This window comes from Halyomorpha halys, unplaced genomic scaffold, assembly GCF_000696795.3.
Source record: "Halyomorpha halys isolate HHAL.00 unplaced genomic scaffold, Hhal_1.1 Scaffold380.1, whole genome shotgun sequence".
NCBI lineage: Eukaryota > Metazoa > Arthropoda > Insecta > Hemiptera > Pentatomidae > Halyomorpha > Halyomorpha halys.
In genome coordinates, this window is record NW_027106430.1 from 1,212,621 (window position 1) to 1,236,661 (window position 24,041).

Here is a 24,041-nt window from a genome sequence, read left to right on the forward strand (position 1 = left end):
AAAAATAATAAAAATATACCTAATTAACTAAAAAACAAAACAAAAATAAATAGTTCCATGAATCACATTGAAATAGAAGTTACTGAAAGAGTTGTCTGATTCTTGACTTACGAAAAAAAAACAAGTTTTATTTATTTGTTTTTTAACAGAAATAAATAAAATGCATGTATAGTTACATAAAAATACACCAATTATCAAGTTTGTTAAAGAGTATGAATAATAAAAAAATTTGAGTTCCCTAAAGATCACAACTAAAAATACTATGTTTTAAATCATATATTAATTCTACTCTTGGACATTTCAGGGATACTGTACCCCCTCTTCAGCATATTATAATTCATTGTTTTAAAAACATTACATCTACAATTTAATAAAATATTTTGTTAGTCTCATTTATAGTAAAAAAAAAAAATTGAGAAAACAATCAATAAACAGAAGAGTACTTTAAACTTATATTGCACTTAATATGTTAATATAAAGGTGATTAAAGGTCATATAATGAAACAAATTATAAGTAATAAACATGAATTGAGGAATGTATGTACAAAGAGTAACAAATATATTAAGTTAAAAATCCCTAATGTAAAAATGAGAAAAAAATTGGAATAGCTATTGGCCACTGACTTTCATAGAGCGCTGTTTTACTGTGGCACAATACCAGGACTATTTTTATTTTTTAATTAATGCAATTAAGCAATGAATTAAGTAATTCACCTGGTTCATCCCAAAGCCTCTAAGTTAAAACCGATGTAGACCACCATACAGAGGAACCAATTTGAAAAACTTTTCGGTGTGGTACTAAGAACTTGATTATAAATCAAACTTCTTTTTAACACCTTCAAAAAAATTTAGAGAAACCAGACTGCCAAGAAATAGTGTTGCATTTGGATGAAACGTAGCGGGTGTGAGTGTGACTGACTGGCAGAAATAATAACTATTCAAGGGAAGGAGTAATTGTCGTGAGTCCCAGAAATACCAGCATATTCAGAAGAGTGAACCATGGTTTTTAACCAACCAAAGGAAAAGTGCAGTATAACTGATAAAATTCAGGTACTTGTGGGTTGTGATATGAGAGAAAGACACACAGATTGGATAAATGGTGTCTGTATAAAGTGATAAAAATTGTTAAGTTGTAATCTGTACGACATTGCTAACTGTCATCAAATTTTTGAGTTAGTTCTGTGGGGCTGTTTCCATTTAATAATGCACAGATCACTTCTGGTTCCAACATAGGGCTTTTCAAAAAATGTAAAGAAACCTGAACAAATGTCAACAAGAACATTTACATAAAGAGTAGCCTTGCATTTTCTGATGATACATATATATTCCTCTATCATTGTTAGATTTCCAGGTGGTAACCTGAAGAACTGGATATCATTTCACATAAAACAGCTGTTTTCAGGATGATTCAGACCAAATCACCAACCACAACCGTTGGTCTTAAACAAAGTACTGAACCACTGACCCTCATGGGTTGTAGTGGTACAGATTTAAATTTAATACTAAGAGCTGTAAGTCATCCTACGATGCTAGAAAGATGGCAAAGGCACAAGATGTAATAATTTCTAGATAAATTTCAGTTGTCAAATAGAGAGAACCCTTTAAAATAATTATGCATTCCTCCCCCCTTGAGCCTGGGTTCTATGATGAGAAGCAACTGAAGCACTTTACTATGATATTCATATAATACATTAATTGATCAATTATTGAGATATTGATTCAGAAATTAGTATGACTGCTGCTATAAAAATTATGTTTTTTTTTTAACAAAAAGTGATCATTAAAACACTATGGGATCTAACTAAGTAAAAATTGCCCTATCATAAAGTAGATAAAATTTTTGGCAAAAAATATAGTTTGGTTAACCTATAAATAAGGTGGCTTTTTTTTTAGAAATATTTTTTTTTTTTAAATCACATTTAATTTATTTCTTAGCAACCTCCTGGGCAAAAGATGTTCTACTTCTAGAAAAACTTCTACATTTAATATACTTTCATTTTGTTGAAAATGTTTTGTTTTTTTGGAGGGGGGGAGAGAGAGAGGAGATTGGTCACAATTTGACCCCTGATCAGCCAAAAAGTGTGATGTGATGTGATTAGGTTTTTTTTGTATAGGTAAATTTATTATTTAAAGAGGTGATAGAGGGCCTTAAAAAAAAACAAAAGTTCATTTGGAAGTGAAAACTAAAAAAATACTCAAGTTAGGTACTTCAACATTGTCAACTAGACAAAATTTTCTTCATAAAAAAGCAAAATTGACCTTTGTTAAAACCATTTGAAGGAGGCTTTCTAGTGGCTAAATGAAGCAAAGTTTTGTTTTGTAAAATTACAAATTTAAAGACATCTTCAAATGGTTTAAACAGAAACCAAATAATACTTGATATATGACTAGCTTAAAAAAATACAAAACTTGAGTTGTCTGCTCCTCTACAAGGAATTGGATCATAGTCCATATGAACTTTGTTGTTTTTCACAATTTACGCTTTCAGTACGTATTGGATTACATATACATTTTTTGATGTTTCACTACTTAAAAAAAAAAAGTGAATAATTTAGCAAAGAAAAACCTTGATCATGTTTTTTGTACAAGATAAACTCAGGTTATTTAACAAAAAAAATATATGTTTCATTTTGTTTTTTTTTCAAATGTACTATTTGTTTTAGAGACTACAACCATTAAACAACTAATATATTTTGAAATTTATATGAGATTATGATATTTCAATAGTAATAATAATATTTATTAATTTTAAGTATAAGGTAATTTAATAATTTAAAATGAAGTTGCTTACCATCATGTACTACAGTTTTTTCGTTACTGTACTGATAATCAGATGAGATATTATCTTTTACAGAAGGATAGCATGTAACATTCTTCCCAATTCCAATGCGATGATTTTTAAGGGCCAATGGAGCTAGAATTTATGATTCAGTCATTATACTTAATTTTATTAAAGACGAATCATAAAAATAAAAATAAATTACCTGCACATATAGCAGCTATTAGTCTACCCTCTTTTTCTTGGTCCTTCAACAAATTGCCAACTTCTGCTGACTACAAAAAAAAGTAAAGTTAGAAGACTAATATTTATGTTGATTGGAAAATAGTGAGCAACTACCCAAAACAAAACACAGGACCCGCTCTAACCATTTTCCTTTTATCAATTACACACAGTCAATTTATGCTCAATTTTGTTCCAAAACACACCAAGTATTTACGAAACAAATTTAATGAATCTATAGCAAATAATAATCCATAAATTTGCAATACAGCATGTAAAAGAAACAATCAAGTTATTCAATTTTAAATGCAACAAGATTTTTATTTTATTGAAATACTTACTATTAGCATTAATTAATAACTAAAGCAAAACAGTATTTTTTTTTTTAAACAGTTATTTTCATGCTACAGTGTTATTTATCGGAGTAACTTAGTTAATGGAAGTATTATAAACAGTTAAAGTATAATAAATCTGAACTTTGTCCAATATTATAAATGTAGAACAATAAAATTAAATTAAAATTCACCCACCAAAAATTTTAATTGATACTTTCTTATAATCTGTTCTGAATGAAAAAAGTTAAAAAGTCACTAAAATTCAAAACTGGTAAAGAATATTTGATCAAATAAAAAAATTTAAAAAAGTTATAAGTTCCATTTTAAAAATAACATACAAGTTATTTCTGAAATAACTAATTCAATTACAAAGTTAGGATTAATCTCTTGGATGGCACCTGATCTTGATTCGTTGATAAACTAGTAGGGTATTGGATCCCTGTTCACAGACTTCACCCCTCCCAAACCTGGAAGGTAGTAAAGTACCAGTCTCTTAACCAACATTCTCCTTGAGGAAACAGGATCAAACCTCCAGTCTGATCCATACATATCCAGCCACCAACAGACTTTCAAATTCAGTTCAAAATGCCTTTGGCAAAAGGACCTTATTTCGATCCTACTCTTTAACTACTTCAATATTTTGGGTTATAAGAAAACAATATAACTTAACTACACACACACACACTATTCAACAGTGCACCATCTCTCCGTTATCTCAACAGATTACACAATCATGACTGCAACAGCATCATTCAGTACCATACATGAAGAACTCCACTTCCCCTTGGTTATTGAGTTTATTGGATGATGCAAATCCAAATTCATTTATGGAGTGAAGACATTCTTCAATCCTCTATTCTGAGATATTTATTGCTCCACTTACTCCCGGAAGGTAGCAAAACATTATTTTCCTCGAGGATGTTATCCTTGAGGGAAGGTGGTCAAACGGCCTATATGACTTGAATCAGCACAACCTCAAGCAGAGTGATCCCTGCTCACTCCTCAAAAGAAAACAGTGATATATGCCACTACTACACAGGGTAAGACCTTAAGATCGGCACTTCCCTCAAGCGTCTTGATTCTTACTCCTTCTACTTCATTTTTTTGGCATATTGGAAAGAAAAAAATCTTAAAACTCAAAATAAAAGGAATACATAAAGATGGGAGGACAGTTGAGAAAAGGAATGTCATGATGGTTGGAGGTGCAGTCCGAAAGAGTGCTCATGATAAGATACTATATTCTGCTATCAATTCAACCCAGATAAATACATGGATATTTGAACGGCAAACATTAAAATTGAATACCTTACTAAATCTAATATTCTTGATTGCAACCCAACCATCTTCTCAAATACTGTCAAAAATTAAAATACAAAATAATAGAGTCAGTGACATTAATTTTGAGAAAATAATATTCAGAAAAGTTCATGTAGAAATATTCGAGTATATGATAAGGAACGGAATTCTAATATGATCAAGAATCAGTTCTAATCAAACAGTAAATTAATAAAAATTTCTAAATGAATGTAAACCCACAGAAGAAAAAGCCTGTGAACCATCAAGCCCTCCAGGTAACACAACAGCATCATATGGCCCTTTCAGGGCTGCTTCTTGAAGGCTCATATCTGGTTGTATAACAACACCTCTGCTGCATGTAGCAGGCCCATCACAATTAACGCCTGCTACTGTTACTTTAACCTGCAATAAACATAAATTATTACAAAATACCCTAACTCAAACCATAATTTGAAGTTCTAGAATGATAACTAAGGGATTACTCCGGCTCGGCGAAGAACATCAACAGAAATAGTGAACTCCATTTCCTCTGAACCATTAGCAAGAAGCACTACGGCCGACTTTTCTGCCATTTTGGCGTATTTACTTACACTGCCAACAGAAACACTAGCAACACTAGTAGCTATGGGTTTAGTTAAAAGCTGGCGTAATAACATTCAGCCGGCTGGAAAATTCTAAGGACAAACAGTGTTGCCTAGATTCTAATCCGCAAATGTATGTACATGTTCTATAATTTAGTAATGCGCAAATTATTTAATACAGAACATCGTTTTGCTGTGTATTATAATTAAGGGAATTAGTTTTAGACGCCGGATCTACTATTTAACAAGTGCAAGCATTACTGCTACTTCATAAACTACACAAGGCTCACGAGGGATATTCACATTTACATGGATTACTAGTTACATACATTAGAATACCCGACTATGTCTTAAAGTGTGAGGTGAATGATCTCCAAATTATGAACTTCTGGACTTGGTCAAAATCCATAGCCCCCGGACTTGGGGGCCTGAGCTTCCGGGTTCCCAATTCAAGTTATATCTACTTTATGTAAAATAATTAACACTAGTCATTATAATGTAGTAGCAAGTTTCATTTTCATAAATTTTTATGAATCAGTATTATTGACAAAAATCAGGTAACACTTAACAACTACTATTGTGTAAAACTTGGAGGGAAAGCAATGGACAGGGTTATTTTTTTGTTTGATTAACAAATTGAATTTATTGCAAGAAAAATTGAAAGTGAAAAGTGTGAAAGACATGAATATTTATTTTTAAGTTTAAAATCATGTGTTTAATGATAATAACACATTAAATCAATCATTTAGTTTTCCGAGGTTAGCGGTTAGAAACCGGCTACTAACTAATTGGAGGTTACTAGGAAGGTTAATGATTGGTCAATGGCTGGAACTCTGTTAAGCTAATCAGTTATCTAAAATTAATAATCAAGAGATAGGGATTTGTTGTTTAAAATATATTAGGTTTTTAGACTACACCATTAATTAATTTGGGAGTAAAATTTCTTTGATAACCTGTAGGCACATGATAGGGGTAAGGGTTAAGATGAGTTGTGATTTTGAATCTATTACTGATAAAGTCGTGAATATAGCGTGATAATCATACTATGTGCTAATGTATGAACTTTTACGCTCTCTCAAGTTTTTAAACAAATTTTTATTTCTATAAAAATGTCAAATTAACATTGTAACTGTTTGAAGTCTGCTCTATCATATTCGAATAACATGTTGATATTGATAACCGAAAAATAAGTTATTTTGGTTTCGATTATGCTGAAGTATAACAAGAATGTATAATATACCTTTCTTATTCTCCTTTTAAGTTGGGACAAAGAGTGCTGAGTGGTGATATCTAGTATTGTTTAACTTATAATGGCAGAACATGCAGCTAATATTTCATCTCTACAACATCATAAACCTAATATTTTGGAACTTATCGCCCAAGAATCTTTTGTGGAAAGTGTATTTCCAGCTGTTAAAGCATTGTGCTCATATACAGCCAGTAAAAATAGAAGTCTTAATTGGCTTGAAAAATGGTATGATGAAGTGTTTGGTGGTATAAATTTAATGCTACAGTATTACTATTTGAAATTATTTCATTCATCATTTTCTGAAGCATTCTATGGATTAAAAAGAATACCTATTTTTTCTCATAATCAACAAACAAAGAAAAACCTTCCTTCAAATGTGATCTGCTCCTCTCTTTTCTTTTTAGTTTTCATTCCATATATGAACAGAAAATTGGAGGCTGCTAAAAGAGATCATGATGACAGAAATTTACAAGTAAATCCTGAAAGTCAGAAAATAGCTAATGTAATATTCAAGCTGCAAAAAAGTATTGGTTTTGTTTACGGAATTTTTAGGATTTATTTTTTAATCTCTTACCTTTCAGGAAAAACCAAAGTACATGATCCACTTTTGAAATTATCTGGTGTTGAACTAGTTTATCAAGAGAGACACCTTCCTAGTTGGCGTGATATGTTAAGAGCAGTATTTTTGAATAAGTCAGATAGTTCTAAGTTGAGACTATCATTTCTGTTTAAACTGATAGGAGCATCATTAGAAATTGGTGCTTTTTTCATCCAGTTTCTCAATTGGTGGAATTCAGATGAATCAAAACAGGTAACGAACTTGCCTTTACCTAATCCTCCTCATTTAAACAATGGAACAGATGTTTGTCCAATATGCCACAATAAGAGGAAAAATGAAGTCGTTCTTTACACTTCTGGATATGTATTCTGTTACATATGTATCAAGAATTATTTGGATGAGAAGGGAAGATGCCCATTGACTCATTTACCTGCATCTGTTGATAACATTGTACGAATTTATTCAACTACTGGAGTATGACAAATTCAAATTTGATCAAATCAGTTGTAACTGAAAAATTGAGTCATTCTTTACACTTATGGATATGTATTCTGTTACATATGTATCAAGAATTATTTGAATGAGAAGGAAAGATGCCCATTGACTCATTTACCTGCATCTGTTGATAACATTCTATGAATTTATTCAACTAATGAAGTATGACAAAAATTCGAATTTGTTTGATGAAATCAGTTTTTGGCTTAGTGATATAATAATCACTGATTTGTTGAATTGATTACAATTGGTGTTAAATTTTGTTAAATCTTGCATAGAAATATATTAAATTTCATTGAGCAATAATTTTCGAAGATATGTGCTTCTGAAATTTTCCTCAATGAATTAAGTATTATATTTATATTTTAAGTTTGTCAGATCTCTACAAAATTTTAATAAATCAGTTTTTGAACTCATACATTTTACTGTGATAATTTGTTTTGTTTAATAAGTTGATATTTAAACATTGTATCAAGTTGTTTTTACTTCATATAACCGTTACACTCTGAATAATAAACTGTTGGTTTTCCTATTATATTTTTGTTCTCTTGTAATTTCTTAAAAATAAACATATTGTATTTAACCACTTGACTTTCAATTATTCTTATTATAATTGTGGTTTAGTATAACCAATTTCTGACAAAGACAAAAGCTAATGTGAAATATGAGGAAAAAACTAATCCAACCTGTAACCTTGCTTAGACCATAATTCAGTCAATAAATTCAGAATTATTGGGATAGGCTTAGAACTTCTATCAACTGGAATATTTGAAAATAAATATAGGATAACATCAATGGCTTACTTCACAATGGAGATATGTGCATTTCAACTAGCTTTACGAAAAATATAATTGTTTAGGAAACTTACAAATTTTCATTTAATTTTCCTAAAAGAGAGTACCTTAAATTATACTTTTTTCAAAGTTAGTGGAAATTTACTTAGGATCACTGTGAAGTAAAACATTGGACCTATTAATCTTTATCAAAAGAAACTTTGTTCATAAGAAAGAACAATTATATTATAACAATATCATTTTTAATCCAATATAATTCAATAGCAATTCAAAATATGAATAATATATGGAAGGGTAGTTAATAATAAGTGACTTCATTGACAGTTATGTATTTTTTTAATACTTTAGATGATTACATAAGGCTGTGGTAATAATGACATTAATTAAGTCATTTTTAGAATAAAACACAGTTGTTTTTATTCTTTTGAAATCAAATTTATTTGAATAAATTCTTAAAAAATCAAACAATATATGTTAAATTAATATTTTTGACATCAGTTCATAAGGCTATTAAACATTGCCTGTTTTGTATATTTATAATTATCCAATTGGATAGAATGATATGCAATGTTATATTAGAGCCAGATATATTTGGTCAGCTTTACTGGATAAAGTATTTTTCTCTCTTCTAAATTTAAAATATAGACACTATAATATTCTTTCTCTTAAGATAAAAGGAGTAATTAATATTTTTTGATAAATCAATAAAAAAAAAAAAAATTCAAAGCCTATGAGACCAGTCATACTATATCATACAAACACAAATAATAAAGATCAGAAACTGAATATGGCACAGAGGATTAAAAAGTATTGTTAACAGTAAGATAATTTTATTTACATCTATGGATATCATACATTTAAATAACACTATTTACATAAATTTGTACATTTGTTTAAACTTACTATATACAACTTATACTGAGACTTTACAATTTAATTTTAGGTAAACTTATTATAGTAGAACTAGTTCCAATTATTTGAAAGTAAAATTACATTTGGTATAGTGTTTAAACTAAAAGTCCATAGTAAATATTTATAAATCTTGGCTTATAATAGTAATGCAACAAAATGTACTATGAAAGGAAAATAACTAATAATAATTCACACTAAATATTAGTTCATGATAAAAAATAGTTATAAACATACAAAATAATAGTAAATCATTAATAAGTGAGAACTAGACTTTTTTTTAGGGACAGTAATCTGTAAATGGATACAATCTGTTTTTAAAAACAATCGATTTTCATCTTATTTTAGTAAAACTATGCATATTCATATCACAGAAAGTTTAATGTTTCATGAAACAAACATCTAAAATATTAGAAACATACTTAACATATACTTAATTCAAAATGATACTTTGGCTCAGGATAAGTAAACACCAAAATGTAAAGAAATACACTTTTGAAATATACATTTGTGTATATGTATGACAACACAAGTATGACTCAAATTTGATATATATAAAGCTATTTATCCAGGAAAACCCTCAACAATATTAGAAGGGATTTAACATGGAATAGGGAATACTCTGAAGAATGTATAACCTGAAAAATATGAACATTTTTCTAAAATGAAAAAACAAAGAGATTCCACCAAAGCTAAAAGAAAAGCCTCAACTTGAATCAATTCAGCAAATTGAAAGAAAAATGGGAAATACTAGCAGAAACAGTTGGGTGGTATAACGATTTGGTCAACAATAGCTACTAAATAGTAAAGGGTACATTTTAAGTTAAATAAAATAGCAAATGTTTACACTAAATCATTAAAGCTAGTGTAGTAAAAAAAAAAGGATTACTGCATTTATAGCCAGTATTTTTCAACCATGTTAATTCAGAAGAACTCAAGTATGAAATTTCCTCCAGTGAATTATGTTGCCCATGACAAAAAATAAAGAAAGGATAAACTTTAACAACTTTTCTAGCTGGAGGTAAGGAATTCACAGAGGTTTAGAAAATTTAGTAGATTAAGGCATTAAAGGAATCAAATGGTCCATATTGTCCAGGAGTATAACGTTTCTTAACACTCACACCAAAGCGTTTGAGGCAGGTATGGTGATTTTAATTTAATTCAAAGTTTAAAATATGAGTTTGATTAATTTGTAAATCAGATTTTGTATTACAAGCTCATACAAAAGAAAAAACATTTTTTATGTTGAGCTACAATCAGCCTATTATATTGAATATATACATATTTACAAAATGTGGAACAATTTTTAAATTGTAATAAAATACTCAAAAATATTTTCTTTTGATTATAATTTTTGTTTATTTATCATGTAATGCCTGATTTATTTAATATATATAATAAAAGTGCATAATTATACATAGCAATTTTTTGACATTTGATTTTTTAATCGATTCACATGATAAAAGAAATAAATTATAACGATGATAAATTTAAATATAATGAGAGCATAAAATACAAAACTTTTGGCAACATTTTAATTTAGGCTCATATTACTAATGTGAGATTGAACCTCATATAGATAACAGAAAAACCTAGCGAATTCCCCTGGATTTTCAAATTTTCACCACTAGACCAATGATAATTAACTTATCAGTTCTATAGATATACATGCTACCAAGTCGTATTACAAAGGTATTTTTAGTCATGGACTTTAACCATAATCTACTATTCCCCAGCAAATAACTAAGGATATTATAAAAAACAGTCATAATATTAAAAGAGATATTTAACTTTGAATATAATAGTTAAATACCTAAAATACAACTAAATATAGTTTTACTACTTTGACCAGGACTGGTTCTTGACTTAGAGAGCAACAACTTAATGATAAGTTCTTTGAATACTACATTCATATTAAATGAACAATAAAAAAATTTATTTATATAAATACATCAAGCTGTTTCTTTTACAAACTTTCGATGAAACAATCAAAGACAGAGGCTTGATTGTAATAATTTTAATTTTTTTAAGTATTGTCAAAACTTGGAAAACTTCACTTCAGTGTTCTATTCTTATAAACTAAATAAAATTCAATTATCAACAACAGAAATTACAGCCTTTTCTCATAATGTTACATTATTTTGATGAGAAAACCTTAATTTATGGACTAACTGAGGGGTTAAAATTGCATTAGAAGTTTTAAAATTAAAATGAGAATTTAAATAGTTATTTACACAAACTGGTATACAAAGAAACTGCATAGCTAATTTGGATATATTTGGAAATTTTCCCTGATTATTTTTCCAATATTGTATTGGAGACTTTTCCAGAGTTATGGGAGGTTCACATTCGAACTGAACGACTTCTAAATGAATGCGCTGTTCAGAAGGAACATCATTCTTGACACAAAGATCTCCTAGTAGGTACTCCATTCCTTTAAAATAAAATATATGCATAAATTAGCAAAAAATAACTACGAAGGATCCATTATTTTAAATTATTTTTTCCAAGTAGTACATTAATCATATAACACTTATTAATAATTAATTAATTAAAATTTCTTGACAAATATTGACTTGACCAACCCATCATGCAGCAGCTGATTAATTTTTAGATTTTCAAACCACTTTATTGGTTAATATGATTTTAGTCAGCTTTTTTTCTATCACTTGATATGTTGAGAACTTTCAAGTTGAGTTTGCCAGTGACAAAAGAGAGCTCATGCAGCCTTTTTCACTCCACTGCCTTAAATAAACTTATAACCTTTCATAATGGATACAAATGCTATTTCCATATTTTTCTCATTATAGCCTTACTTCTTGTGTTTGAAAGCATTTTTAAATTTGAATTCTGATCAGTAAACATTTAAAATCAAAAGGAGAAACATGAGCAGAGGGGATTGCTGGAAGAATGCACATAGAGATAAAATAAAAATATTCGATTAATTTAACAGAACTGATTCCCAAATATTGAATCTAGTTTACTCCTTAAGGTGAAAAAAATTATTATTCAATTGATTTTTTCATCTTATTCTTTTTTGATTATTAAAAAAATAAGAAACAATTTTTTAAGGAAAGAGGAGGTATAGAGTGGACATGAAATATTAAAATTATTGCTACAAATGTGAACAGTATATTTTTTTAAATAAACAGAATTAGGGGTACTGTTAAGGAATATTTTTTAGAAAATTGTCCTTCAAACCCTATGAGTCTATTTCAATGATGATAAGACCAAGCTGGAATTAAAGATCATTTAATAGTTTAATCCGTATACATAGCCGAGTTTAATCAATATCGTTAGTTGCAATACTTTCCCTTAGTATTTTGTTAAGTTTATATTTTAACTAAGCTTATATTAATTTTCTAATATTAAGGCTATTTTAAAATATAGAAATATAAACTGCATCTGACAACAAGTTTTTATTATTTCGTAAATAATACATGTAATGGTACATAAAATTGCAAGTTAATAGTTAGGTATAATACTGATTCATTCCAGAAATATTTGAAATATAGGAAAAAATATCATTTAGTTATATAAGAAATGTAATTTTTTACGAAAACAATAAAAACTTAAAATTTAAATGATAAAATGTAAATATATACTAAACATTAAATACTAAAATATAAAATTTCTAAAAATGTCATGAAATACTTGGTTGCTGATATTTCAATTAAGGTTACTGCTTTTTGAAATGACTTCATTTTGATGATTTTTCATAATCATTTTTAACTTCATTGGAATCAGCTTTAAATATTTTATTCTGAATGTTATTGCATTTACTTAATCATGATCACAAATTAAACATTTAACTGTTTATTTATATTGTCAAAATTATCATATTTGATCTTTAGTGATTTTTATTATCAGTAAAAAAACACTTGAACTAAATATTTAAGACAAGTTGACTTTTACTGGCCAGATCCACATGTCTTGTCTTTATGAGTTCTGAGAAAAATCTAACTAGATCCGCTAGTGCCTGGCATCAGCCAAAGAATAAAACAAATTAAAGTATTTTTTCTTCTCACTTATCACATTGCTGTCTTTTTACGTCCAAAAACAACTGCCAATTATTTTTAAGTCTTTAAAAACTTAATCCACTTCATATATGTAAAATAACAAGTTTTACAAAATCATGACATTCGGTGCTTGGTATCTAAACTGTATTGTTCTGATGTCTTAACAAAAATCATCCTACTAGAAGATTATTGATTGACCGTGTATATAGATAAATGGAATATGGTCCGGGTGCGGTCAAAAAAACTCAAATATTAAATAATTATACTATTTTTATTGAGCACATGTCAAGTGTTTGTATCTTTTTTAGCTCTGACAAAGCCCTGCAACGTGGGGCGAAACGTTGGCTCAATAAAAATAGTATAATTATTTACTATTTGAGTTTTTTTGACCGCACCCGGACCATATTCCATTCAAAAATCATCCTAATTTTAAAATTTGTAACTTAAAATTACAAACTATTCTTTTTACATACAAATGATAAAATTAATGTTGTTTATCAATATAATCCATTAATATGCTATTTCAAACCTCTAATAATCCTATTTTTCAAAGGAATTAATTATAATTTTTAAATTAAACTTACGAAATATATTATAATAACGTTTTACACACTTTTAACAGATCTGTATACGAAAGTTCTACTACACAATGCAAAAACTACTCCTTGGGAAGTAACAGCCCATCATCACTCTTCCACACCAACCAACCTTCTTTAACTTTTCAAAATATAAAAAGCAATATTGGATTTGAATAAATTTACCTGAAAGACGAGATCGTTTACTAGGAGAAGAGGAATTATCCCGATAACTTGCACTTGTTTGGGCTACATTATTAATCATTTCTTTCAATTTATCCTTTAATTGATCTTTGCATTTGTCATTCATAAAAGGCAAATTTTTGAATCTCGGATCTAATGCACAAGACATATCTAGAATTTCATTAATTTTGGGATCGTTGTACCTAGAAAAAATATCTTAGCTTATTAAAATATACTCAAAAAATGAATCAATAAATTGTATTTAAGAAATAAAAAGGTCTTATAAGGAAAAAAGTGAAAATTATTTGTAAAAGAAAAAAAATAATAAGCTTACTTATTCATGATTAATATGCAAAGAACTGACTTAAGCTCAAGAGCAAATTTTGAATCAAATTTGTTTTTTTCCAAATGAACATTTTTAAGTTGTTGCAAAAGTGGTTTTAGAATAGAAATTAAAGGTATTCTTTCTTCATAAAGCGTTGTCATGGCAACCTATCAAACAAGAAAATTAATCAGTTATTAATATCTTAAGAAAGATTTTAATTAAATATTAAAATTGATAGATACCTTGAATGGAGATAGAACTTCAGTAATATCTGCAATTATTGACCATTCATCAGTATCAAACTGTATAGAATCCACAGAATAACCGGCATTTGATAAAGTAATGTAAATTTTAGGTAAAATATCTTTTCGAACCAGGAGCTGTTCAAGCATAGTAAAAGTTGAGGACCATAATGGCGGAGTATCTGGTTGGAGACCACCTTTTTCGCACTGAAATATAATGTTTCTTTGTCATATAAAAATTTTTAATTAAACAATATATAATTCATTTAAATTTTAATTAAATAATATATAATTCATAAAACTGTTTAACAGACTAAATATTTATCAACAATAATTCATTCATTATATATACTACCATGATTCAAAGTGTTACTACACAGCAAACTTCAATAAATTAAAATATTTTGTAGGACATATTATAAAAAAATATTACCTCTATTAATCCTTCTTGCTCTCTAAGAAAATTATTGACAGCAGGATTGAGATTGACTAAAGCAATTAAAGTTCTGCACTTTTTAACAATATGATCCACTTCTGGTTTGTAGAAACAAGCATCCATACACGCAGCCTAAAAATTCAAACAAAAATTTATGTCTAATACATAATCTTAAGTAAGATAATAAAAGAAAATAACCATCAATAGCATCATTAAAAAATATTTTTAGAGAACAATTCTTCTGAATAGTCAAAATTTGAGAAACTACTTCATGGAAATACAATCACAACATTTCTAACTTTTGGCATAAAGAGATTTTAAGAATTCAGATATTAAAGCAAAAAATGATCCTTTTACCGGGAAGTGGAGAAGTTAGAAAAATCTTTCTCGGCAATTAGAAAGGTAGGAGCTCAATTAAATCGAAGAAAAAAAGTGAAGATCATCCAACATCTAAAAAAAACCCTATTGCATATTTGACAGAAAACTTTGATCCATGCATTTTGTTTCAGGTACCAAATTCCAAATGCATGGATCAAAGCATAAAACACTAATTGCAGACACTCCTGGAATGTTTAAGTTAATAAATCTTAAGATTTGATTAATACCATTTTCATTCCAGTCTATCTTCCTTCTGTTTTATCTTGGTCTGAATATTTTAGCCAACAAATTTTGTTCCAACTTTACAGTTTGACACAATTTTACCATGAGTTTGTCATCTCTAAGAGTTTATAATTCCTAATTATTTTATTTATGATTTAAGAAAATTTCAAGAATAAGAATAAGAAATATATATCTATATTTAATAAATACAGCAATTTTTTTATTTTATCAATCTAAAATTATTTGATTATATCAATTGTATGCAAGTTACCACAGCTCTGTTGAGGAACTATACAGCCCCATAATGGGAATGTCAGTAATAAAAAAATATATTAGTTTCTCTGGTCCTGGATATAAGAGAGAAATGTCAAATTCAAAGGAGCAGTTTCAGGATAAAGTGTTCTCAAGAGGTATAAAGCAATATGGTTTTGAAAAGAAATGGAGTATTTATCTAGAGGAGGTAGCGATAGTCAAGGAGATTTCATAACTATAGTATACATTTCCTGGCATATGTGATTCTTAACTTATATTTCCTCACGAGGCTGTGAAGTAGTAGTAGACTCAAACTCAGCCACAAAAATCCAATACCAGATAAATAAAGTTTTATTTTTGATAAAGATAGAAAATGTATTCACACAATAATAGTAATAATAAAATAGATACCTGTATAGTATGCCCAAGGCATGGGACGATTGTGTAATTCCTGGCTATTAGTGAATCATAGACATCGTCTCTGTTAGATGACACAATGACTGCCTTAACACGATTAACTTTGATATCCCACTCTTCTATCACCGAATCAAATTGGACCCCCCAATGAAGAGCATCCATATCTGAACAATAAATAGAGGACAGAATCTTGGTTTGGAATTCACCATCTTCCAACTAGAAAAAATAAAAATGAAGACCATATAGATAATATTAATAGAAGATTTAACAAAATTGGGAATTGCAGTTTGATGATGAACAATCATGACATTGTTATGAATAAATGAGATAAATTAAAGAAAGTTATAAATGGAAGAATTTTTTCACTTCATCTCATTAAATTTTTAAAAAAAAGTTTTTTTTAATATTTATTTTAAAACTTAATTCAGTTGCTGAAGATGAGGTCAGATAAATCTAAAAGCTCACTAAATGTTGAATAACTGGGTCGAAACCACAAAACATATAATATTCTCTAATTTATGTTTTGAAGTCAAACTTACTTCAAAAACAGGTGTTTCAATTAAAACTAATTTTTACTTTTTCTAAGATGAATTGTTGAAAAAACTAGATTATTCAATACACCAATGAGATCATAAACTTAACAAAAGGTATTACTTAATTAATAAAAGTTCTTATATGAATAGAAAGTTAAGGCATCAATCGTCACAAAAAGCTCCCAATCACAAATAAAAATACTGCCATAATCGAAAAAGGGAGGAGATGAGCTAAACTCTACAAGAACCCTATGAGGGGATGGTCTGCTTTTATTTTATGTTATGCGATATTTTCTAAAATTAGTTTGATTCTCCATTCACGTGGTTATTAAGAATTTTCTTAAGCTATATAGAAAATAATTCTTAACCAACTAAATAAATACAATAAGGTACAGAGGTTTTTTAATTATTTGCATTTTTATAAAAAGGCAAATAATAAAAATGTCCAGCTTTTCAAGAGAACCTTCTAGTAAAGTAATACATGAATGAAGTAAGTAATAGAGTGAATCATACAAAATTGCAGATTTCAATTTATTGGAAATTATAATCCACTGATCTGCTTCATTTGTTTTTCAAATCCAATGAAGCTTGATATCATTTCCTGACTGTGAGTAGACGGTTTCAAAAATTTAAAAATTATGACATCAGCATCGAGATGAAAAAGGGTTCTGGACCAAAATCATCAGATGAGAAAGCTCTGCAGCAACTGCTGAGAGAGATCCAACAAAAAGTAATAGCCACAATAGTCAAGATAGCTTGGAATTTTCCAAAACATCATAAATCATTGAAAGAAAAACTTGTGAAAAGAGAATAGCTGATCAAGATCAATTCCTCACCAGTTGACCACAGAGGAGGTAAAACGTCAAGTAGAAAATAGTTAAAAACAAATTACTATCATTTCAAAAACATAATTGCATATTGATTAAATGAAAAGTGGATACATTTGAGAATCCTAAACCTAAAAACAATGGTTAGACCTCCATCAATTAGTCTACAATGCTTGTCGCTATGCAAAGGCAAGTACAAAATAAAACAATGTCCTCTAAATTTTATTGTTATTACGATTTCATTTGGTAAAATCATTGATTCTTTAAAGAATTTTCGAGTTCTTCATATTGTCTAATATTGTGATCCAGTCTCATGCAATATCATCAAACAGAAATATAGTTTTGTATGACTAAGATAACACCCAATACTCGCCCCCCCCCCACAAAAAAAGAAGTTGAGAACTGGATGGTATTAAATTTCCCCCCTCATTTCACTTACAGTCCAGATTCAGGACCTGATGACTACCATCTATTCTGGCAAATAGCTCATAATATTCCAGGAAAAACCTTCAACCCTCAAGAGAAGATTTGAAATTAGCAGAATACTTCTGTCCGAAACCTACAGCTACTGTAGAATGCTGCTGTGAAGGTTGCACTTTGGTTAGCTTAATATAGTTAATAGCTTGGAATATAAAAAACTGTGTTAAAACAAAATTGTTTTAATTAGCAAGAAAAATGACCATTTTTTAAAACTCATATCATTATTATTAAGAAATGGTTCAAAACTAGTTTCTCGAAATTTTTACAAACCTGAGCAAAATGCATTGAAACAGTAGAATAGGTATCACCAGATGACGAAACCCAATCTTCTATACTTAAAGATATTTCAGAATTTATAACAGATATATCAGGTGTAAGTTGTTCTTTGACTGAATCATATATTTTTGGAATGAATTCTTCAGTTAATCGAGCTTTTGATGGAATTTCACATGGAGACTTTAATGTTGCAACTAGTCTTTGAAAACCTGAAAAAATAGTTCTATTAAAAGCAACATGAACTGGATTTTAGTCAGATAACTAATTACAGCAGCTCAATAACTCACCTTTTCCTTCCACAATATCTGGTGACTGTAAATCCATTATCACAAATTCAGCTATAGTATCTGCTATATATTTACCATCTATGGCAAAAGTTGTCTACAATAAAAAAATATTATTTAATACAGGATGAAGATAAAAACTCTCTTGATTTAATAGAAAAAAAACTAAAGAAAACTATATAATATGAATATAAAATAATACCTCATCTAAATCTGATAAATAATGTGGCAAGTTGCTTTCACTAATCTGTAACAAAAATTTTTTTTAAAATAAAATTTATCAGATTCAAGAACAATTTGTTATGGAGTACAGTCTAGAAAAAAACACTAAGTAAGTTAAACTACTTTACAATACTTTTCACAATCTATACCAAAAAACTGAGCCAAAATATTGTAAAAAAAATTGCAATCCATCTCCTACAGTACTATCCAAGGGGTTTGCGTGTTGAGGCGTAGGTCCAAGAGCACCCAGTTGGGAACGTTGTGGTTCAATGCCCACCTTGGGTAGTTAATATTTATTTCTCAGAGGTGCCTAGAAATAAATTTGACACTCCTGCCTTGGTTAGTACGCAACAGCAACTCTAGTTCCCCTACCAGATACCAATACTACTAGTAAGGCAAAATCAATTACAATGCTGTGATTGTGGACACAAACAAATGCTGGTTTTAAACTTGTATATTTTAGAAGGATAAATATTGGTATAAAAAATCTAAAGTATATTAATATGACATACTAAGAATATACTAGTATATTACTACTTAGCAGGCCAACTCAATTTGTACGGGGGTTGCGCCATAAATAAATTAATTAATATTATTATATTACTATGACTTTTCACATTTGCCAAAGGAAGTCACATAACCCACATGCACAACTTTAAATGAGATGAGATGATTGATATAATGTTGAAAATAGGATACAAAATATCAGTGTCATTCCAAATTATGGAAGGGCATGTACTCACTTAAAGGCACATTGTTGGGGGTTATAATATACACTATTATTTCTTTAATTATATCATAGGTGTTGATTTATGTTTCCTCAAACAGAAATAAACAAATCCCTAATGGATCCTTTTCAGTTAAATTTGGGCCTCAATCGCATAAAAACAATAAGCTCTCCAGTGCAAGGTTATAACAGACATCAATGGCCAACTATTTTCTAGTTGTGTGTGAGTACATACCTACCATTTATGCAGAGATTTACAAGATAGTTCTGAACTAGTACTGAAGTTATTGTCAAGCCTTAAGAACATTTCACCCCGTCTTAAAGACGAGTTTACGTAAATCGATTAAATACAAAGAAATCGCTCATAAACTGGCAATGGCTATAAGTTACATGCTTTAAGACTTAAACAATGAACACTGAGTGGAATAAAATAAATATCATTGATTAGATCAAACTATTCAACAGAAAAATCACAAACTTACCTCAACAGATTCTTCATTTTGGCTGGTCACTGGGCAGACTTGAACAGAATCTTGTTCTCTTCTGCGAACTTTACAACCTCTTCTGGCAGAACGCCTGTCAGTCCTTCCAGATTTACAACTAGGCATTGGCTGAACTAATTCTAAAGCTTCAAGTTCATGCTTATGCTTATTCTGGAGGTGCATTCTTAAATTGCTGGTATTGCGATTATAAATCATTTGTGATTTACACAATAAACAAACAATTTTATTTCTAGTCAGAATTTCATTGTTTTCAGTGGCTGGAAAACCATAACATTTCCAGTAAATACTTCTCATTGCAGATGGTACAACTAATTTTTTATATGGGACTACTTGATGTTTTGAAGCAAAACTAGTATAGTAATCCTCTTTAGAATCCAGAAGCATGACATCTGCCACTAAAAAGTAATATGGAAATTTTAGCTTTCAGAACTGATATAGAATTTTAAGACCAATTTGTAATAAAAACATTCAGAAAAAATATAGTCAAAATAAATAAGAATCAATCTACGACAAACCAGATAACGATATCAACTTAATTAACCGATATATAATCGACATCAAGAAAATAATTCACACTTTACCTTTATGTACATACGAAGGCATTCGATCTGACTCCATTTTGACTTAATGATATTAAATTGGATGTTAATGCATAAATCGTTAAAATCTCGGCTAAAAACTAATTCATTTCACCAACTTAGACTGTTGACAATTTTGAGCTAATCTCTATTTGCCCGCACTATTAGTCAATGTTAAGAATCGATCTTATAAATCGGGACATATGAAGACAGTGGATGTAACCATGTAACCTAAACAATATTCCAATACCAGGATATCGACTCCTCGATTGACCCTAGATTATGTTTGTGACCACCCTCTACCTCATCATATTACTATACCAGTGGATTCACAGAACCGCCAAATTTAAATTTAAATATTTAAAAATTTATTTTTTAAAAGATTCTTTATTCAACGTTTCTACTTTAATTAGTTAAGGAGACTATAGAAAGTTGTAATATAAGATTCATGACTTGAATGTTTCTATTATTAATGTTATTATTAATGTAGTAATTTATATTATTTCTATTAATATTGTTTGATTCCAAAATTCATAATAAAAAATATTAATAAACATTGACATAAATTAATTTTAAATAAAGTATTTAATCACCATACAATGATAAAATATTTTTTAGAACATATTAATATTTCAATAGATTCTAGTTTAATCATTTGCAAAACTTTATTATAATTTAAACTTTATGGGTAATAGATAATTTTAATAAAAAATATTTATATACATTATGCATAAAAATTGATTGGTTTATTTTAGTTTATAGGGAAGATGTTTATTTCCTTTAATAAAAATTATGTGTTATTTATTGGGTGAACATGTATAAATAAATGGATGCAACTAGTAATTATTAAATTAACTAAATCTTTAAAATATATAAAGGGAAGGATTCAAACTAATAAAACACATTTTATTTCTTAAATTAAAATCCAATTGTCCAGTGGCTGTTCATATTATTCTTGTTTTTCAGTAATTGACAATCCTTCAAATGTGAAAAAATGAAACTATCCCTCCCCTTGATTTTTTTTTTAATTACTCTGGTACACTAACTTTTGTTTTTTTAGCATGGAATACCTAAATAAAACATTATAACAAGGATTTATCAAATGCCATTACTTGCAAATACAGTACCAGTAAAAAATTGTACTTAACATGTCATGAAGAACAACAAATTCAGATTAATTTACATGCATTTTGATGAAATGGTTGGACAAAAACGATAATTTAGGACAAGGGATTGAGAATGCAAAATTAAAACCTTATTAGTGATAGATAGGAATCGTATACTTACATTGAAAAATTTTAAACTTCATTGTTGTTTGAACTTAAAAAACTTTTCAAGCACCCTTAGAAGAGTTTTCTCACAATCACAAGAATCCACTTATTTAAAATGACTAACCTATTAAGAACAACTTTTTATCATTTAAGTAAATACATACTGAATTAATATTCTTAATATTTGTTACTTTGACAGAATTCTTAAAAATTATAGTAACAAATAAAATACAGACAACATTACAAAATGTAATAAAAATTCAGTGTACAATAGAACTATTGTATAGAGCCTCAAAGAACATGGCTTGAAACTATACTTTTAAAAAAATGATTAAAATTCAATTACTCAATTTACGAAATGGATACTTATAGCTATTTATGGAAATAAGGATCTTCATGCAAGAAAAAATTAACAAAAGTAGTATACGATTTTTTTTCTTTTCCTTCTACTTGGCATTTTCTGGCATAAGGGATGGTTATCCTACTAGTTTCCAACCTATTTTAACATAAGTGGGAAGATTAAGATTCATTCCACGGGTCTCCCACGACAACCTGTCCAGAATGGATTCAAACTGATACCATTTCTTGCACAAGGTTATTAAGCTTAATGCCTTAACACTCTCAGCCAACATTGCATCAAGGAATATTCCCTTGTGAATCTTCTTGATTTACAAATGGTTCAAGGAATGTCTGTATGAGGGAAGGGTCATATTATAGCAAATGGTTCCTCCAAACACTGTATTACACTTGAACTGGACAGACACTTTCCTCATAGAAGTTAATAAACAACTGAAACTTTCCTAGAATTTCGATGAATTTATGCCATCTAGCAGGAAAAAGATCAGACATTACTCCCCTGTGAGCCAGGCGTTACTTGCCAAGGGATATAAACTTCAATCATATCTAACAAATAAATATATTTATAACATTGTTCTTTGAAATTAGCATCTAAGGTTGATTTAAAATAGGCATGTAAGTTCCAAAAAATAATATCTCGCATTCTTCCAAGTAATAAAGTTTCCTAGTGATGTGTGTCTTATTACTTTGCTTATTTAATATTTTTTTAGGGGGGATGGAGAGAAAGTTTGCTGCAAAACGAGGTTACTCCATGTTGAAAGAGTTTGGTAACGTGCACTGTTTTACCTTCTTTTTGCAGTAAATCCTTTAAGTCTAAAAAAAATAATTTATTTGTGATTAGTTAGGTGACAATATAATTAAAAAACAGTAAATGTTGGTTAGCAATTGATTTTTTAAAACTACTTTCTTATTGTATTTATGATCACCTCTTTGGTACCTGACAAATTACAATTTGATATTTTTATTTTTATTGGGTTGATGATTTACATAATCTACTCCTTTCCTTCATTCGTTTTTGTTTTACTAATATATTTATAGTTTTAACTACTAAATAAAATATTACTTTTACTAAAGTAGCTATTCAAATAAAACTTTAATACAACAAAACTTAAACAAGAATATCAAATTATACAATTTAGAGGAAAATTGTAAAAAAATAAAATTAACCTTTAACTGGTGAGGTGGTATTTACAGACACAACTGATTGTTGAGATGAGGCCTAATGAATAACAAACCTTTTTTCATTTACTGAATTTAAAATTAATCCAAGTCCTTAACATTGTTAAGTTGTATTATTAATAACAATGTAATGTAATATGACCTTTTAATAGTTTCCATACCAAAAGATTTTTATAAAACAATAAATTGATGTCTGAAATCAACAAAGATTTCTAAACATCATGAATTGGAAAGTTATCTATGCCTTTTTATTTATATCATATAAAAAGAAAAATTAGGATGACAGTTTCTCATTAAGAAAGGTTATAAATTATCATGAAATTCCCCTGTAGGAAACCCATGGATTTAAAATTTTAGTTATTGAATAAATACTATTTTTAACAATGGATCTTGGCTTACTCACTTTCCAAATGGTCTATGCTGAATGTTACTGATTTTCAGATCTTAAGCACTGTACCTTTGTACATAAAAATCTAGTTCTTTGGAGGTTCCTATTATTTTTTTTATATTGTAATTTTTATTATATTTTGTTTTAG

General features: G+C 28.7%; 3 protein-coding genes across 3 annotated transcripts in view; 1 reads left to right on the forward strand and 2 right to left on the reverse strand.

Annotated features, from left to right (window-relative positions):
* The window catches only part of LOC106681976 (protein dj-1beta), a 5,966-nt gene extending 450 nt beyond the window's left edge, over nucleotides 1-5,516 (reverse strand). Inside the window, exons 1-4 of the mRNA XM_014422587.3 lie at nucleotides 5,115-5,516; nucleotides 4,873-5,034; nucleotides 2,985-3,054; nucleotides 2,792-2,914 (exon numbers count right to left, since the gene is read on the reverse strand). Of these exons, the coding sequence (XP_014278073.1) occupies nucleotides 2,792-2,914; nucleotides 2,985-3,054; nucleotides 4,873-5,034; nucleotides 5,115-5,288 (529 nt within the window). The 5' untranslated portion in view covers nucleotides 5,289-5,516. The remainder of the gene's footprint in view (nucleotides 1-2,791; nucleotides 2,915-2,984; nucleotides 3,055-4,872; nucleotides 5,035-5,114) is intronic.
* Nucleotides 5,517-5,744: 228 nt separating this feature from the next.
* Nucleotides 5,745-7,932, forward strand: Pex12 (peroxin 12). The gene has a single exon (XM_014422586.2). The coding sequence runs from the start codon at nucleotides 6,524-6,526 to the stop codon at nucleotides 7,499-7,501; it is 978 nt and encodes a 325-aa protein (XP_014278072.1). The 5' UTR covers nucleotides 5,745-6,523; the 3' UTR covers nucleotides 7,502-7,932.
* A 775-nt stretch (nucleotides 7,933-8,707) lies between these two features.
* On the reverse strand, nucleotides 8,708-20,960 carry LOC106681987 (E3 SUMO-protein ligase ZBED1). Its single transcript, XM_014422603.3, has 11 exons — nucleotides 20,702-20,960; nucleotides 20,100-20,515; nucleotides 18,871-18,915; nucleotides 18,672-18,765; nucleotides 18,379-18,593; nucleotides 16,263-16,484; nucleotides 14,997-15,131; nucleotides 14,564-14,770; nucleotides 14,331-14,488; nucleotides 14,000-14,199; nucleotides 8,708-11,653 (listed from the first exon to the last, which is right to left on the reverse strand). Exons 1-11 carry the CDS (start codon nucleotides 20,736-20,738, stop codon nucleotides 11,343-11,345), a joined length of 2,040 nt encoding a protein of 679 aa, XP_014278089.1. The 5' UTR covers nucleotides 20,739-20,960; the 3' UTR covers nucleotides 8,708-11,342.
* Between the last annotated feature and the right edge of the window lie 3,081 nt (nucleotides 20,961-24,041).

Bases quoted from the DNA above. Each gene is read 5' to 3' on its own strand.
- Pex12 (XM_014422586.2), top strand. From the start codon at position 6,524: ATGGCAGAACATGCAGCTAATATTTCATCTCTACAACATCATAAACCT.
- LOC106681987 (XM_014422603.3), bottom strand. From the start codon at position 20,738: ATGGAGTCAGATCGAATGCCTTCGTATGTACATAAAG. The intron at 18,916-20,099 runs GTAAGTTTGTGA...TTTTTGTTACAG, and splicing joins AAAATGAAGAATCTGTTGAG to ATTAGTGAAAGCAACTTGCC. The intron at 11,654-13,999 runs GTAAATTTATTC...TTTATTTTAAAG, and splicing joins TAAACGATCTCGTCTTTCAG to GAATGGAGTACCTACTAGGA.